Genomic DNA, 18,410 nt, shown 5'->3' on the forward strand with positions numbered 1-18,410 from the left:
TCCAGTGCAGACACCCATGCGCAGCTCCGTATAACCCAGGCGTTTACAGTAAACAGTGTGCGGCATTATGTCAATATCATACTGTGATGAGAGAGGAATAGATATAAAATGGGGAATATGTGCCTGTGTGGAACATATATGAAAGTTGTGTTGAGGACGATGCAGACTGCACAAACATATTCCGCTAATCTCTCTCTCTGTAAGGACTTCCTTCCTAACTTAGACTGACGGAACTATTTCTGTATTGACTTTGACCTCTAAGGACCTTCCAGGGAGAGTGCTCATGTGCGTCTTGCTGTGACATGCTTCCTAGTTTCTTCTTCTTTGAGCTGTTTTTTTGTTTCTTTCGCACTGATTTTTGACATTGCACTATTAGGTTGTGTTGGTAGTTTCTGAGTATTTTGCTTTGTTTAACAATGACAGTGAGATACGTGTTGCACTAACTAGCATTGACTGCTATGGTCTCTTTTTGTAAGACACTTTATGTATATATATTTATATATTATTTGCCCCCTAGATACTGTACTGTACTGTTCTTGTTTTTTCCTCCTATCTTTTTTTCTTACTTCTCTGTAACTTTGTAAATAACTGTATACTGCTGTGCTACAACTGGACAACTGAATTTCCCCCTTGGGATAATAAAGGTATCTATCTATCTATCTATCTATCTCTCTGTCTCTCTCTCTCTGTCTCTCTCTCTCTCTCTCTCAAACAGAGAGCCCGTTTGTGTCCCTGTGGCCCGAGTTTGCGTCCCTGGAGTCGGCCGACCTGGACGAGGTGAAGGAGTTCCGAGCCAACATCGAGTCCTTCCCCAGCACCCGCGTCACCTGGCTCAAAGATGGCCGCCGGCTGGACGACGTGACGGCGGAGATCTCCAGCAGCCTCCGGCAGCTCAGCGAGACCAGGTGAAGGGGTCGTTTGAACTTAAACTTGCACCTCGAAACGCCGCTAATGACAAGCCGCCCGCAGCATTCCCATGCTTCCAGGACAAACTGCCAGGGGGCCCCTGTAATTACGGAGCAACACGTACGGGTCAATTTTTACAGCTTTTAGAGCAAGGGGGGGTCAAAATCAGTTTAGCCGCAAGCTCGCAACACTCGCGATATGACTTTATTTTCAAAAACTTCTATGTATTTTTCTAAGCTTTTAACAACAGAAGTCGTCTATGGGAGTCATAAAATATTTTCAGATGGTGTTCATATTACAAATTCATATTACATTTGGGTCCTTGACATGACAAGGTTAAGAGAACCACTGATTTAAATTATTCTCACAGCTAGAAGGTCTGGATTTGATTCCCGCCGGGGGGACGCTGTGGGCGTTGGGGGCGTGTTCCCTCCTCCGCGTCATCAGCGCCCACACCCTAGGTGGGGTTGGCGAAAAGGCCTTTCTGTGCGGAGTTTGCATGTTCTCCCCGTGTCTCCTAGGGTTGATACCCTCACAAAAACATGCAGTAATCCTGGTCTCTATAATGCCTCCCCCTGGCCAGCCGGGGCACCTGATGCAGGGGAAAGGAACTGGTTGGAATAACGTGTTCCTTCCACGCGCTACGTCTAAACCGGGGAAATCCCCCCTGTCAGGTGAAAAGAAGCAACTTGGACTCCTCATGCATAGAAGGAAGAATGAGGTCAGTCCGTTGTCTCCCCAGGCGCGGCAGAGGGAGAGCAGAGCCCAAGATTACAGCTTAGGCACTTGGCACTAGGTGAAAAAAAGGGTTACAAAATCGTGTGATAAAAATGATAGAGAAAAAAATATATATTCTGGATTTGACTGTGATAGGATCCTCCTGATAGCTTAATTGTGACACTGTGCGCTTGTCTTTGTGTCTGGTCTTGGTTCCTGGCAGGTACCAGAGCGTTCTGACCCTCATCAGGGCCAAAGAGGAGGACAGTGGGAACTACACAGTGCTGGTGGAGAACGGCAACCAGAGCCGCAGTACCAGCTTCAGCCTGCAGGTCAAAGGTGAGCCACAAGAATGCTCCGAAGCCCCGACATTAAAGCTGCACCTTTATCTCTCTGGATACCACCCCTGATCCTCTTTCCCTTTCTCCCCACTATCTTTCACTGTCTGTCTCTCTCTCTCTCTCTCTCTCTCTCTCTCTCTCTCTCTCTCTCTCTCTCTCTCTCTCTCTCTCTTCCCCTCAATCTTTCACTCTGCTGTGTCGCCTGCTCCCTGTCTGCCTGGGTTCAGCATCCGTCACGTGCACACATAGTCATCAAAGGGGGCTTGAGCCCCTGCCCTTTTACCTGTCTGTAAAAAAGTGCCCTCTCCGGAAACCATGAATGCAGTTTTTACGATGGTGAAAGAAATGCAAATGCCCTCTTTAAATGATATACCTGAAGACAGCATTCAAGAGAAATGCCTTGTCCAAACTCTCCTGAACTTGAATGCGGCATCTTATGCTGAAAGAATCACCCTCTCCTGTGTAGAAATCCATGCTTAGTTCAGTGTGGTATCAAGCACCGAAAATTGCCGACCGGTCTGCTGTTTTCGACATTTTCACCAAAAGGCCCTTTTAGAAACGTCAGCCCCTGCCTCTCTAACATTCTCTGCATCATCCCTGTACATCCGCAGTGCCTGCCGTCATCGTGGACCTGATGGACCTCCACCACGGCTCCGCCACGGGCCAGTCTGTGGTGTGCGTGGCTGGAGGGCATCCCACCCCCGAGGTGGAATGGTTCATCTGCAAGAACATCAAACAGTACGTCCTAGAATCATTGAATGCTTTAGCTATTGAAAAATAGCAGATATACAAGCTCACAGCGCGGCACCGAGTGCCGCGCTGCGAGCTTGTAGATCTGCTATTTTTGAAAAAAGTCGTGAAAATGTGTGCAAATCTTTGGATATGTGTATTTTCAAATCGAACGTTTGTAACTCAAATTTTGCTTCTGGGTGGTCCCTGGAACTAGATATTTTTAGATGGGGGTCCGTGGCCAAATAAATATGATTTTGGGGGTCCTTCACATGAAAAGGTTTGAGAACCACTCACATAGTAGTCTCTCAAGAACAGACTAACTGAGCTCCAGTTAAGCGAGAAGGACCTTTTCTTTGACGATGGCTGGCCAGATTGCTGACATAGAAACATAGGTTTTTCAAAAAATCTTAGAAGGATTCAAAAGACACAAGAACATCAAACAGTACGTCCTTTCAGTCTTGTCAGGCCCTCCGTCTGCCCCTGTGCTTTATCAAGGCTTGATTTAACACTCAGTTGCACACAGAATAGACGCGCATAGTGAGCTTGTGAATCGGCTAATTCTGCAGCACGGCAATTATTTGAGGTAATCGCAATTATTTTTGCATAATCGTCATAATCGTCTCCATGTTAAGAAATGTTAATATAGTTACAAACGCTTTCAAAAAGTAGTGGAAATAGCAGATCTACAAGCTCACAGCGCGTCGCGATTGTGAAATATAAAATTGTCAAATATGTCAGTAATTTATTTGTATATTTAGGTTATGTGTCATATCTGCCATGTGCAACTTCAAAGCCAGAAAGCCAAACAGAAATGTGATTGTCAACGACAAAAACACAATTAAATCGTCAATCGCAACTATTTGAGTGACGATTAATCGCCATGTAAAACGTCATACAATCGTGATGGCCCTAGCGTCTAAATGTTGCCTCGCGATCAAGGCTTCCACGTAGTGATTCCTCTCTCTCTCTGTCTTTCGCTCGGCGCCCCGTGCAGCTGTGCCAACGACTCGTCCCAGTGGGTGCCCCTGCTGACCAACTCCACTGACGTCACGGTGGACTCCCACGTGGACGAGGACAACCACCTGGAGAGCCAGGTGATGTTCGGGCACCTGGAGAACACGCTGGCCGTGCGCTGCCGGGCCTGGAACGAGATGGCGGCCGTCACCCGCGAGGTCAAGCTAGTCGCTAGCGGTAAGTGCGCGCACGCCTATACACTCAATTTACACATTAGTATAGTTGAATTGTATTTAACTTCATTTAGATTTAGGCATTTCTCAGACACTCTTATCCAGAGCGACCTCTATAAGTGAGCATTTTGTAGTGCTTCAAAGAAAACGGTTGTTTTGTCAAGCAAAAAAAATCGAAATCTAAACCAACAGAAATCGACATGGTAGGCTATAATCCAATCAAATCAAATCCACTTTATTTATAGGCTAGAGCAGTGTTTCTCAACCTTTTTTCTGCATGGGCACACTTTTCTTGTCCCAAGAATCCATGGGCACACCAACATAATACGGGGATGTAAATATCATCACTGTCGGGAAGAAAACTTTTTTCTTCGCAAAGTAAAGCCCTGCTTCATAATACAAGGCTGTCGCACAACAGTAGTGAAAACAGCAGATCTACAAGCACACAACGCCTCGCGGTGCGAGGCGGTGTGTGCTTGTAGATCGGCTGTTTTCACTAGTTTAAATCATTTTTTAAAATGATAAATACAATACTGGCTTTCAAGCAGTTTCAAGGGGCACACTTGACCCTTCTCAGGGGCACACCAAAGGTCCCCAGGCACAGTGGTTGAGAAACACTGGGTTAGAGCACTTTTAAAAACAACAGCGTAGTAAGCGCCGTACATAGTAAAACAAAACAAAACATATGTAAAAAGTAAGCTATAGCAGCCTATCAACAAAGGTGACAAGAAGGTATAGAAGGAGAGTGGAGTGGTAGGGGGACACCTGGAAAATGAACGCGTCCCCCTCACACACAGACAAACACCACACACACGCGCGCACGCACACACACACACACACACACACACACACACACACACACACACACACACACACACACACACACACACACACACACACACACACGGTTCAGATGTCTAGTGTCATTTGCCGCTGTCTTGTTTCCACCTAATTGGCTTCTGGGAGTGTGAGGTGTTTTGTTCGGTAGCGTTGCTAGCAGGGAGAGCCGTTAGCAGCTGTCAGAATGCCGCTGTCATTGTTATCAGTTACAGTACGGCTGATCTTAGGCCTCTGCTCGGGGAGGACTCTTATTCTGAAATTCAAGATACTTACAGGGCCATTTGGCAACCTTTCTTCCAACCTGCTTTCTTCTTCATGTCTGCAGCCCACGTTTTGGGCTTGGTAAACAAGGCGGACCCCCGTTGCTGTCAGGAACCCCCCCCCCCCCCACCGCATGCAACGCTGTGAAAGGGCTCAAGCTCACACACAGACGCATTCACTCATTTCATCATCACATGATCAAACTCGACGTACTCCTCCGGCATGTGTGTGACCTAGGGATGCAAGAGTTAATCAAACAAATCGAGAAGGATTCAAAAGACACTTATAGAATCGGGTCAAAATTCAAATTTTCACGATTTTTCAAAAATAGCAGATCTACAAGCTCGCAGCGCGGCACCGAGTGCCACGCTGTGAGCTTGTATATCTGCTATTTTTCAATAGTTAAAGCATAAAATAATGATACACAATAATGTGTACCCGTTCTAAATGGGTTAACTTCATTTCTCAGACACTCTCATCCAGAGCGACCTGTATAAAATTGATTTAATCGATTATACAAAATGATCGATAATTAATAAAATATGAATGGGTCATTAAATAATTGATCCCTATTTTAGTCATTATAGGTGACATTTTCAAAAATAATTCCCAAAACGTCAAAAATGATGACAATAGCCGATATTATACAAGCTCCCAACGTGCAGTGATGGCTAAGCGCTGTGAGCAATTTGTACCGTAGATCATCTAGTTTCACTAGATGACACAACTATGTGTAACATAGTTTAAAATGATGCTTAAACGTTTCATCAATTTGTATATATATATATATATATATCTTTTCAATATAATAAAAAACACACTTGATTAATCCGAAAAAGTAGTTGATCGAATAAGAAGATAATGGTTGCAACGTGTGTGTGTGTGTGTGTGTGTGTGTGCGTGTGTGTGTGTGTGTGTGCATGCGTGTGTGTGTGTGTGTGTGTGTGTGTGTGTGTGTGTGCATGCGTGTGTATGTTTAACAGGCCCTCACTCACAGCTCACTGTAGCTGCTGCAGTCCTGGTGCTCCTGGTGTTCGTCATCATCTCACTCATTGTCCTGGTCATCATCTGGAAGCAGGTACTGTGGCCTGCAGCGTCCATCTCATCTCCTCCTCACCCATTCCTCCTCCTCACACTGCATGCAGTCCACTGGGCTGATTCTCTGGCATTCACTTTTGTCGCCTTCTCGCACATGTTGGCAACGTCGGTGTTACGGCAACGGGTGTTAAAAGTAACACGTTGATACCGTGATTGCCATCTTAACATTTCGACCTGTTTTGGGGGATTTTGTGATGGTGCAGTGTAATCAGAATTCCAAATGGAGTTCTGTGAAATAACGAATAAATACAGCAAAACAGCCGTTCTACAGACGAGGTCACTATCCGTTGCATGGCGACATGCTATGAGCTTGTAAAGCTGAACATTTAGCAATTTCTAGAATTTTTGGGAGATTTCTGAAAGTTTTTTTTTTTTACATTCACAGAAAATGTTGAAAATCTTTACCTAAAACTCACTTAATAGTTACACCAGGTTGAAAGTGTTTAACGGATGTCCATCAGAGCCATGATCTGAATGGCAACAAGGCAAACAAGTCTTAGACCAGACAACGTGTTAACAGACCGGCTCTCGTCTTTGTGTGTTCCATCCCACAGAAACCCCGCTACGAGATCCGCTGGAGGGTGATCGAGTCGGTGAGCCCCGACGGCCACGAGTACATCTACGTGGACCCCATGCAGCTGCCCTACGACTCCCGCTGGGAGTTCCCCCGCGAGAGACTCGTGCTCGGTGAGCTTGGGGCAGTGTTGATTTTGTCGACTAAAACTATGACGAAAAATGTTTGTCGACTGTGTTTTTTTCACTGACGAAGACTAAATAAAAACGAAATAAAAACTAAGCCGTGATGACTAAAACTAAGACTAGATATATTGACAATTTCGACAACAAAATAAAAACTAGACTAAAACGTTAGGGAGGGACTAGTGGAGGAGAAAGTAATTATATGTTTGGTTGCTCTCAGGTGTTGCGTGCTGAACATAGCCGATCTACAAGCTCAGTTGTGAGCTTGTAGATCGGCTATTTTCAGCATGCAACCAAGCAAAAAATCAGTCATTACGATGCCATCAAGGCCTGCCAAAATACATTTTAGTTGACTAAATCAAATGTAGATTTAGTCAACTAAAATCTCATGATATTTAGTTGACTAAAATTAGACTAAAACTAAAACTTTTCAGGTGACTAAATTATGACTAAAACTAAATTACATTTTATTCAAAAGACTCTGACTAAAACTAAATCAAAATTTGCTGTCAAAAACAACACTGGCTTGGGGCGACGGCGTGAAAGGGCTGTGGTCTTGTAGCCGTGGGCCGCGGTGGCCTCCCAGTGCCTGTGTACTGGTCGGACCGCGGCGTGCCTTGTGTCACAACTCTGCCTTTGAAGTGCCGGTGATGATGATAAGCCCATGTGGCGTGGGCAGTGACGGGGTTTGGCCAGTGTCTGACTCACTGATCAAAGCCACCACAGAAGTCTAAAGGGAGGGCGGTTGACGCGCTATGGTAATTCGTTTTCAATGAGAGGCGGGCGATTATTTGGGACGCGTGGAGAAGTTGAGGGGCGTGGAGAAGTTGCACACGCTCACGGGATTGTGGTCATCTTTGTAAATATCGGCCAGCGTTTACTCGCGGAGCGATTGTGTCTTCGCCCGCGGCTCGATCCCCACTGATGCAAGCGAGAACGCCAGTGTCAACCGCCTTCCGTCTGTAAGGTGCTTTATTCCAGAAGGCAGAGTGCTTGGATGTGCTTGCATTTTGTGTGAGTAGTGCAGGGTTCCCCAATAGGCGGCCTGCGGGCCATTTGCGGCCCGCGGGGGGCTACTGTCAGGCCCACTCCAACCCCAGTAATAATGGTGGTATAAGAGCAGCAACAACACTAGTATATCGTCGTTGTCAGGTGGAAACGTTGTATCTCCAAATGTGTACGTTCTTTCGCAAAGTAAAGCCCTGCTTCATCATTCAAGGCCATCTCACAAAAGTAGTGAAAACAGCCGATCTACAAGCATCGCGAGGCGTTGTGTGCTTGCAGATCGTCTGTTTTCACTAGTTTAAATCATTTTTAAAATGTTAAATGCAACGGTTTTGGACATACAAGATTTTCACCCGACAACGACGATATCTGGAGTAGCGGGAACGCCACCGTCGTCCCCTGCAATGTTGTGGCCCTCGGCTTGGTACCCTAGACATGATTCGGCCCTTGGGGAAAACTAATTGGGGAACCCTGGAGTAGTGTGTTTGTATTTCTACTGTGTGTGAATTAATCCCGTTACGTTGGCGCCTCTAATCTTCCCTGCAGGTCGTATCCTTGGTTCCGGAGCGTTCGGGAAGGTGGTGGAAGGCACCGCCTACGAGCTGAGCCGCTCCCAACGCGTGATGAAGGTGGCTGTGAAAATGCTGAAACGTAAGTCAGGGGACTGAAGGCATTCATTTTGACCCTTTTTCTTTTTTTTAAGCGGTGAAAGCCGCTTCCAAGGAGTGGCTTTGTCTGTCCCGTACAGTCTGTCCCATAGGCTTCCAAGGAGTCCCGTGTCCGTGTCATGTCCCGTGCGTCCAGGATTGAGGATTGGTCAAGCTTCACGTGACAATTTGGCCCTCCAGACAAAATCATTCAGAATTCAGAATTCATAAAAATGTAGAACTAAAGCACATAGAAAGTATAGATCTAGAACACAGAATGTATAGATCTAGAACACAGATTTCACAGCTCTAGAACACATAGAATAAAAATTCACCGCTTCACTTCGAACCGAGGTTTGATTTTTTTTTGCGTAAATAGTAAACGATAACGTGAAGTTAATTATTTGACGGGCGGCCCAAATGCTTAACCCAGGGTTCCCACACATTTGTACCAAATTCATTTCCCAAACTTTTCCAGAATATTTAACCCAATTTCCAGGACTACATAACAATAATTCAGCTCAATAACAGTTCGCTTACTCCTATTCACAATGCCCAAAGACAGGTAGTGTATGCCAGTGGTTCTCAACCTTTTCAGGCCGTGACCCCCGAAATAATCATGTTTTAACTGGGGACCCGGCACCCTGACGAGCACTAAGAGTTGAGGAATTTTGTATAACACTATTGTGTTATACTATCTACATGCTATCTAGATACATCTAGATACATGCTATCTACATGCTCACAACGCCTCGCAACGCGAGGCGTTGTGAGCATGTAGATCGGCTATTTTCACAATTTCTGCCTCTAATATTTGACAATTTGGCCCATGTTTAATTTGTCATTTCAGAGGTATTAACAAAATCAATAACCAAAGACAATGCATAGCTATTTTCTCCAGGACCTTCCAGGACCCTTGATAAATTCCAAAACGTTTCCAGTACTGGAAAAATATTTTTCTAATTTCAAAATATTTCCAGGAATTTCATGACCGTGGGAACCCTGTTAACCACTTAAACCCCTAATGACTTTCATTGACCAAAGATAGACATTCTACAAGCTCACAAAGCTAAGATCACAAAGCTTGTAGATGCTACTGTATGTTCAGTGAATGTTATTTCCACATAATGTTCACGTATTACGGAATGAAGTTTAATCGGCTGTTGTTGTTTTTCAGCGACGGCGCGCTCCAGTGAGAAACAGGCCCTGATGTCAGAGCTGAAGATCATGACTCATCTGGGACCTCATCTCAACATTGTCAACCTGCTGGGAGCATGCACTAAGTCAGGTAACTACATGCACGCACACAAACGCATGCACGCACACACACACATGCACACGTGTGCGTACACACACTTAACAACAACAACGTGACGCAATGCGACGCGCTGTGAGCTTGCAGATAGTCTATCTTCGGAGAACAACACCGGCACGCAACTGAGTTTGAATCATCTCTAACCGTGACCCCTAAACCTGACCGCTAAATGTACAGTATATTCCTAAACTGAATATTTTGCTAATTTTAAGTCTAACAAAAAAAAAAAGTCTAATGTGTCTATGTTTCTATGTATATCTATGTGTTGAAACCTTGTATGTCTAAAATCGTTAAAATTTGTATTCGTCATTTTAAAAAACGATTTAAAATAGTGAAAATAGACGATCTACAAGCACACAAAGTTGTGTGCTTGTAGATCTGCTATTTTCACTACTTTTGCGCGACACTTTTGTATCACGAAGCAGGGTTTAATTCACGCAAAAAAAAGTTTTCTGCCCGACAGCGACGATATACTTGTTTGGACATTTGGCCCTCATGAGCAATACAAGTGAGTAATACAAGTGTACACACACACACACACACACACACACACACACACACACACACACACACACACACACACACACACACACACACACACACACACACACACACACACACACACACACACACACGGTTAGATGGCGGTTCAAGGCGCACGCGGCAGTGACAGTGGGGATATGTTGACAGCTCTCTCCAGGGTGTCGGTGGGTGCGGCGTTTTAACTGGGGGTTTTTATGGCAGAGTAAAGGCTTGCCCTCTTGACGATGCTTTTAGCCTTTATGAGCCTCTGATAAGATTAGCCTGCAGACTGACGCCGATGTGTGTGTGTGTGTGTGTGTGTTTGTGCGTGCACGTGTCATGCGTGTGCGTATGCGTGCGTGTGTGTGTGTGTGTGAGAGAGAGCTTGTCTTACTATACTTGGGACAAATGTCCCCACAGGTGTAGCATTAGTATAGAATTTGAGACATTTGCCACACAAGAGACATCGTAGATGTATGGTTAAAAACTATTGTAGAGTTAAAGGACAACTCCACCTGTTTTCAACATCTTCATATAATTGGCCTTCACCAATGCTCATGATAAAATGGCCCTCTGTCTCAGAGGAGGGCTGCGGACACTTCAGAAAAACGCCTACCCGCCTACCAGTGACCTCATCGTTAGGCAGGTTTTTTATTTAAAAAAAGAAAATGTATTAATGTGAGCTTTCCAGGAATAGAAAGCCTGCAGTTTCTATTAGCTTGGATTCCCCATCGATGATGTCACTGGTAGGCGGGTTTCTGAGCTGTCCTCAGTGGTCCTCTGAGAGAGTAGACAAAAATGCTACCATATTATAATGAGCACTCGTGAGGACCATTTATAGTCATCCCTTAAGGTCCATACACATCGTGAGCGTTTATTTCCTGTAATTAATTCCCTTTACGTTAAACTGCCTTTAAACTCATTTTGTCATGAGTAGATCCAAACTGAACACAAATATTATGCAGCGATAAAGCCATGCATTTATTTTTTTAAACAAGATAGATTTTTTCCACAAATAAAAGCACAAATTGTATCGTGAATCAATATGGCATCGCCAAAATTAATCGTTTGGTGTGAAATATTCGAAAAACGTTTTTGACGGGTTAGGGTTAGGATTTGACTTAAGGTGGTTGCACACTGCTGCGTTTTTTCGTTCGTTTTTCGCAAAAATGTTTTTCTGGCCAAGGAGAAAGGAGAGAGAGAGAGCTAGGCACCCAGTGGCGACAGTTGTGAAAATCGGAAAAAAAATCTACCCTGGTCCGAAAATAAACATGAAACGGGCAAATGGGATTGACATAATGTGAGGTCGATTTTTGAGCGGTGCAACCGTTCCATAGAGTGGCTGTGCGTGTGTCTGTAGCCTTTTTCCTCAGCGTTTTGCCATAGCAAAACGTGTGTGTGTAGCATAACCTGTACATCCTAGACTCAAATCCTAGTCTGAAGACATTATGCTAGCACGACCACCGCTCACTTCACATTGGGTGTGATTTTTTTATTTACGTGCTCCGAAATTCGCTCCGATATTCGTCCGAAAAGAACGCAGCAGTGTGCCAAGACCTTTACCGTAAATTACGTTTAGGGGTTGAGGTTGGTATTATATCTGATTTATACTTAGTATGGATGTGTCACGCACCAAAAATCATAATCATCAACGTGTGTGTATTAATCTGTGTGTGTGTGTGTGTGTGTGTGTGTGTGTGTGTGTGTGTGTGTGTGTGTGTGTGTGTGTGTGTGTGTGTGTGTGTGTGTGTGTGTGTGTGTGCGTGCAGGCCCCATCTATATCATCACAGAGTACTGCTTCCATGGCGACCTGGTGAACTACCTGCACAAGAACAGGGAGAACTTCGTCAGTCTGCACCCGGAGAAGAACAAGAAGGAACTGGACATCTTTGGCATCAACCCTGCGGACGACAGCAGCCGAAGGTACGCAAGGAGAACGCAGTGCCTTCACATGCATGCTAGGGTATTCACCAATTATTCGAATATTCGAATATCAAAGTCACTATCCGACATTGTTCACCGAAGTCGAATATTCGCTTATTTCTTTTTTTTTTCTTCTTTTTTTTTCTATTTAAAAAATATATAGTTTATAAAGCTTGGCTAGATAGGAAGTCATAAGAATGAGTTGTCAATGCCCCTGGAGGATGAATTTCTTAATGCTCTATACCAGGGGTTCTCAAACCTTTTTAGGCCGTGACCCCCAAAATAAATATAATTTGAACTGGGGACCCCCACCCTGACAAGCACTTGGAATTGTAGGTATTACATTTAATGTGACTCGGTTCTGCAGATAAATATTGTGAAAATAGCAGATCTACATGCTCTTGCGAGGCGTTGTGAGCATGTAAATTTGCTATTTTCACAATGTTCGCCTCTTGCTTACTTAATATTTGACAGTTTGGCCAGTCCTGTCGAATATTCGACTATTCGAATACTTTGAGGTCGAATAATTCGAATACTAAAAATCACTATTCATGAATGCCCTAGTGCATGCACACATACACTACCAGCCAAAAGCAAGCATGCCCACACACACACATGCCCTTGTAAGACACGTTTGAAATACATTATGTTCGTCCGCGGAATTCCCAGAATAATTACGACGGGTTTGGATGCCCGTAAATGCATGGCTCAAGTACATTAAGGACACAACGCCATATGGACACGCATATACAGCGGTTAGGTTTCTCTCGTTCGTTTCACCCCCGCCCTCCTCGTCTAGGCCAGGTTTTACAGCCATTAACACGATCTGTGCACACATACACACACACATACACACGCACGCACGCACGCACGCACGCACGCACACACACACACACACACACACACAAACACAAGCTCCCTCACTTGGTAGCGTCTAATCGGCAACCCTCCCCCTCCCATCTTCCACCGTGGTTGAGGAGGAGATTGTCTGGCGTCTTCTAATCGAATCTCTGGTCTGAAGGGCTCTCAGCTTGCAGCCTGATTCCATTACTGTGCGGTGGTGGTGGGGGGTGGGGGGTTGGGGGGGGGTTACCTGTTAATCGTGTCGGTTCCAGGCGGTTCCCTGTAAATAAACCGTGGCCCACTCTTTCTTTCCCTCTGGCCGCACATCTTTCGGCTCTTTCAGACTACAAAGGCTATAACCGACCCACCTTCCGTAACCCGAGAGACCTCCCAGAACCCCTGAAGTTCTGCGATAGCTTTTTGCTTACGTTTACGTTATAAGTGCAGGGACGTGCAGAGAATGTTAGAGAGGCAGGGGCTGACATTTCCAAAAGGGCCTTTTGGTGAAAACGTCGGAAATAGCCGACCTCCAAACTCACAACGCGTCGCGGCGCGACGCGTTGTGAGCTTGGAAGTCGGCTATTTTCGGTGAGTTTCAGGAGAGTTTGGACAAATTCTGTTGAATGCCGTCTTCAGGTATGGCAAGAGGGCATTTGCATTTCTTTCACAATAGTGAAAACAGCCTTCATGGTCTGGACACTGGTGGAGAGGGCACTTTTTACAGACTGATAAAAGGGCAGAGGCTCAAGCCCCCTTTGATGTCTATGTGTGCACGTGCCTGTCATAAGTGGAACAAAAACAAAAAAACTCAATGAAACAGCGGAAAAAGCAGATCCACAAGCTCACAACGCTGAGCAACGTGACACGTCGTGACCTTGTAGATCGTCTATTTTAGCGGGGAGAAAAAAAGGATAAGTTCTGGGTTCCTACAAGTCAGAGGGTGACTCACGGCGTGACCGCACCTCAGAGTGAACCAGCCCCGGCCACACCCGTACCCTGACCCCTGGTGCCAGCCACCACGAGGGGAGCCAAGGACATTAACATGTGCTGAGAGAAGAGAAGAGTCCATGCTCCGCTTCTCTTAACATGTGTTGAGAGAAGAGAATTCTATTCTATTCTATAAATGCCTTCCAAATCAGTAGTCCTCGCACTCTAAAGATTTCGATTTGCCATCTTAGAGCATAGAGGGTTCACGAAGGGTTCCCAGTTCGATCCCGGCCTCCCCCAGTGTTAAGGGCTTTGCACACAGATGCGATATTTTCGCACGAGAAAACAATGATTCTCTATGACCTCATGCACACCGGCTCCGAATTTGCCATGCGGCAAGTGGCTGCGGATGTGCTTTTTTTTACCCGATCGAACCCAGTTTGATTCGTGCATCTTGTCGCATGCGGTAAAAACTCATTGACTCCTTTTATGAGTGATGTCGATTCCCCACAGCCTTGCACACAAAAACCAATGCGTTGTAATCATGCAGTGAACGGAGAAAAAAAACGCAACCGTCCTGTGTGCAAAGCCCTTTAGTGTCGAAGAGTCCTTGAGCAAGACTCTGAACCCCTAGTTCAGGGTTCCCCAATTAGTTTTCCCCAAGGGCGACGGCGGCGTTCCCGCTACTCCAGCGACAGTTCAGATATCGTCGTTGTCGGGTGAAAATCTTATATGTCCAAAACCGTTGTGTGTGCTTGTAGATCTGCTGTTTTCACTACTTTTGTGCGACGGCCTTGTATGATTTGCGAAAGAATGTACACATTTGGAGATACGAGATTTCCAGCCGACAACGACGATATACTAGTATTAATTGTTGCTGCTCTTATACCACCATTATTACTGGGGTTGGTGTGGGCCAGACAGTAACCCCCCCCCGCGGGCCGCAAATGGCCCGCGGGCCGCCTATTGGGGAACCCTGCCCTAGTTGATCTGCTATTTTTGAAAAGCTCAACGCTAAGATCTAAAATGACACAGATGCTTTGGTTTCAGTGGGTTAACTGTATCTTTTTCCTCTTTGGCCTGCAGCTACGTGATCCTGTCCTTCGAGGGTAAAGGCGGGGACTACATGGACATGAAGCAGGCGGACAGCACCCAGTACGTCCCCATGCTGGAGATGAGCAACGGCTCCAAGTACTCGGACATCAGGTCCCACTACGACCACCCGCCCTCCCAGAACGGTGGTAAGTAAGCACCCAGCAGCACCCCGCCCTCCTCCGTCCACACCCCGTTCCCCCTTCTTCTTGTGTTCCTCTCCAGGGGTGTTGCATAAAATTCTGGGCCCTGGGTACAAGGATTCACTGCGGGCCGGGCCCCCCATGAATGTTCTTCATAGGGGGAGGGGTTTAACCCACTTAGACTGGGATATTTCAAATTCTTCTAAGGTTTTTTTCCTTCTAAATGTCTCATGTCAAGGACCCCCAAAATTATATGTATTTGGCCACGGACCTCCACGGACCTCCACAATATTTAGTTCCAGGGACCCCCCCCCCCCCCCCCCCCCCCCCCCCCCTCAATAGCTAAAGTATAAAATAATTAAGGCACCTCCACCTCCTTGGGCCCTGGTAACTCAGTCCCACTTCTTTTCCTCCCCTTGCGACGCCCCTGTTCGTTCCTCTCCATTTCACCCTCCGCCTCAACAACAGTCTCAGAGCCATGTTTGCCTCAGCCACCAGGTCGACCGGGTACACCCTCTCGACAATATTTAGGCCCCGTTCGCGAAGGCCCTCTGTAATTACCCGGAGAGGATAATTGCAGTGCACACATAATAATGCCCGGTTTCTCCCTGCCATTAGGAAAAGGCAGGTTTAGAAGGCAGCCTACTTCTATATTTTGCTAGTGGGTTGGAATACACACTGCGCTCACCGGCTGCCAGTTGGTGATATCTTGTGTTTGTTGTTCGCTGTGTGTTCCCCCGTTAATCCCAGACAACGAGATGGACAACCTGCTATCAGACGACGAGGAGGGCCTCAGCACCACCGACCTGCTCAGCTTCACCTATCAGGTGGCCAGAGGAATGGAGTTCCTGGCTTCCAAGAACGTAAGTAAAGTAAAAAAAAACAGGACAAAAATCCACTTCTACCACTTTTTGTGGTCACATGTTCAGATACTGGATTCTGATTGGCTTAAAACAGTGGTAAATCAGTCAATAACCTTGAGTTGGCTCATGAACCAACCCCGCCCACTGTTGTGTTGCAGTTGTTTTTTCCAAGATCAATGCGCCTCCCAAACAACTAACCCTTTTCAGGAAGTGTGTCAATAACTGTGAATCAACATCATGACAAGTAGCCTAGGTTATGATTTCTTTTTTGTTTTGTTTGTTTGTTTTTGGCCAGTGAATGTGGCTGCAATCATTGTTGTTTTTGGGACTATATGCTGTGGCGGAAGTATATGTGTATTCTGAAACAATGAATGATTGTAACTAAATAACCTTGCAAGTTACAACTGTGTTTTCTTTCATTTATATGGTAGAAGTGGTAGAAAAGCAATTTACCATTCGAGGGTTGTGGGTTGTTGAAACAGAGGTAAATCAGCCAACAACCCACTCCCTCTCATGGTAAATGGCTTACTTGTCCTAGACAATTTGCCCTCCTGGCCCCCAAACTGTGGAATAAACTCCCTGTCGCACTTAGAACTACAGACTCACTCCCTAGCTTCCGCCGTGGACTGAAAACTCACCTCTTCAGACTCCACCTAAACCCATAGCACTGCTGTAACACTGCATGCCCTTCCCTCAGTTACCACACATGAAGCTAGCATTTTTTACTGCTTAGGTGCATGGTCTACCTATATTATTGTTTTTCTAGATTGATGTTCCTATATGCATTATGTAGTCTATTGTTGTTTATGTTGTTGTTGTTTATGTTGTTTTATGTTAGCTTGCTTATTATATTGATGTATTACCTGCTTATTGTAAATCGCTTTGGATTAAAAGTGTCTGCTAAATGCCTAAATTGTAAGTGAGACACAGGCTGCGGAATACCCTCGGGATTCCAGCGCAAAAGCTAAATCGTGCAGCGCTCGTTCAACTCTAGAGCAGTGTTTCTCAACCGGTGGGTCGGGCTTCCACAAGGGGGTCACCAAATGATTTTAGGGGGGTCCTCGGATGATTAACTTAATGTGCAACATTGTTTTCTCACTCTTTCTATTTCTAAAGTGACCGTTTAAGGACTTTTTGATACCTCTAAAATGACAAATTAAACATTGGCCAAATTGTCAAATATTATAGGCAGAAATTGTGAAAATAGCCGATCTACATGCTCACAACGCCTCGCAACGCGAGGCGTTGTGAGCATGTAGATCTGCTATTTTCACAATAGAATCGTGTTATACAAAATGTAATGCCTCAGTGCCTCTTAGTGCTCGTCAGAGTGGGGGGGTCCCCAGTTAAAATATGATTATTTTGGCGGTCGCGGCCTGAAAAGGTTGAGAACCACTGTTCTAGAGGGTGTAGAAAGTGACCCGTAAGGGTCCAAAACTCACTCTTTGTGGGGAGACCCGAGAGCTGAATGGTTAGGGAGCAAAATACCCTCCTCAATCTCAGCATGTCCCCGGGTTTGAGTCCCGGGCGGCTGGACCGTTTTCCCTCATGCTCTCTGTCCACCTTTACCGTCGAAATAAAGCAGAAATTGCAAAAAGGTAATCGAAAACACAGGCAAAGAAGTGCCTTCTGCCGACATAAACACAGCGTCCACTGACGGTCACCTCGGTGACCTTAAAAAACTGCCGGAGCGATGTCGGTGGCTTCCGTTAGACTCTATATCCGAAGACACTGGCGTTGGTGTGGCCTGGGCTGGTCCGACCTCTATGTTGGTAGGCATTAGCGCATTTAGGCCTAGAATTATTGAATGCTTTAACTATTAAAAAATAGCAGATATACAAGCTTGCAGCGCGGCACTCGTTGTAGATCTGCTATTTTTGAAAAATCATGACGATTTGTGCGAGTCTTTGAATATATCTTTTTTTAAAAGCGAACATTTGTAACTCAAATATTTGCTCCTGGGGGGTCCCTGATACAGTATTTTGAGATAGGGGGTCCGTGGCCAAATACATATTATTTCGGGGGTCCTTCACGTGAAAAGGTTTGAGAACCACTGACATAGCAGTCTCTCAAGAACAGACTAACTGAGCTCCAGTTAAGTGAAAGGGACCTTTTCTTTGACGATGGCTAGAGCCAGATTGCTGACATTAGAAACATAGGTTTTTCAAAAAACCTTAGAAGGAATCAAAAGACACTTAAAAAAATTGGGTCAAAATCTATTTTTCAATAGTTAAAGCATAAAATAATGACACACAATAATGTGTATACCCGTTCTAAATGGGTTAGACGGGGGCGTGTTCACCACATGAGTCTTCCCGCGGCCGGACCGGCGGCACTCTGATGGTGGGC

At 45.5% G+C, this 18,410-nt stretch overlaps 1 protein-coding gene across 1 annotated transcript in view; it reads left to right on the plus strand.

Moving 5' to 3' along the window:
- Window positions 1-18,410, plus strand: part of pdgfra (platelet-derived growth factor receptor, alpha polypeptide) — a 53,455-nt gene that overhangs the window by 25,411 nt on the left and 9,634 nt on the right. Inside the window, exons 13-23 of the mRNA XM_080723513.1 lie at window positions 716-905; window positions 1,847-1,962; window positions 2,576-2,702; window positions 3,691-3,887; window positions 5,968-6,062; window positions 6,637-6,769; window positions 8,333-8,437; window positions 9,611-9,721; window positions 12,040-12,193; window positions 15,050-15,204; window positions 15,949-16,061. Coding sequence (XP_080579639.1) covers window positions 716-905; window positions 1,847-1,962; window positions 2,576-2,702; window positions 3,691-3,887; window positions 5,968-6,062; window positions 6,637-6,769; window positions 8,333-8,437; window positions 9,611-9,721; window positions 12,040-12,193; window positions 15,050-15,204; window positions 15,949-16,061 — 1,496 coding nt within the window. The remainder of the gene's footprint in view (window positions 1-715; window positions 906-1,846; window positions 1,963-2,575; window positions 2,703-3,690; window positions 3,888-5,967; window positions 6,063-6,636; window positions 6,770-8,332; window positions 8,438-9,610; window positions 9,722-12,039; window positions 12,194-15,049; window positions 15,205-15,948; window positions 16,062-18,410) is intronic.

Source organism: Nannobrachium achirus (genome assembly GCF_963921795.1).
Source record: "Nannobrachium achirus genome assembly, chromosome: 1".
In the NCBI taxonomy this organism is placed as follows: Eukaryota; Metazoa; Chordata; class Actinopteri; order Myctophiformes; family Myctophidae; genus Nannobrachium; species Nannobrachium achirus.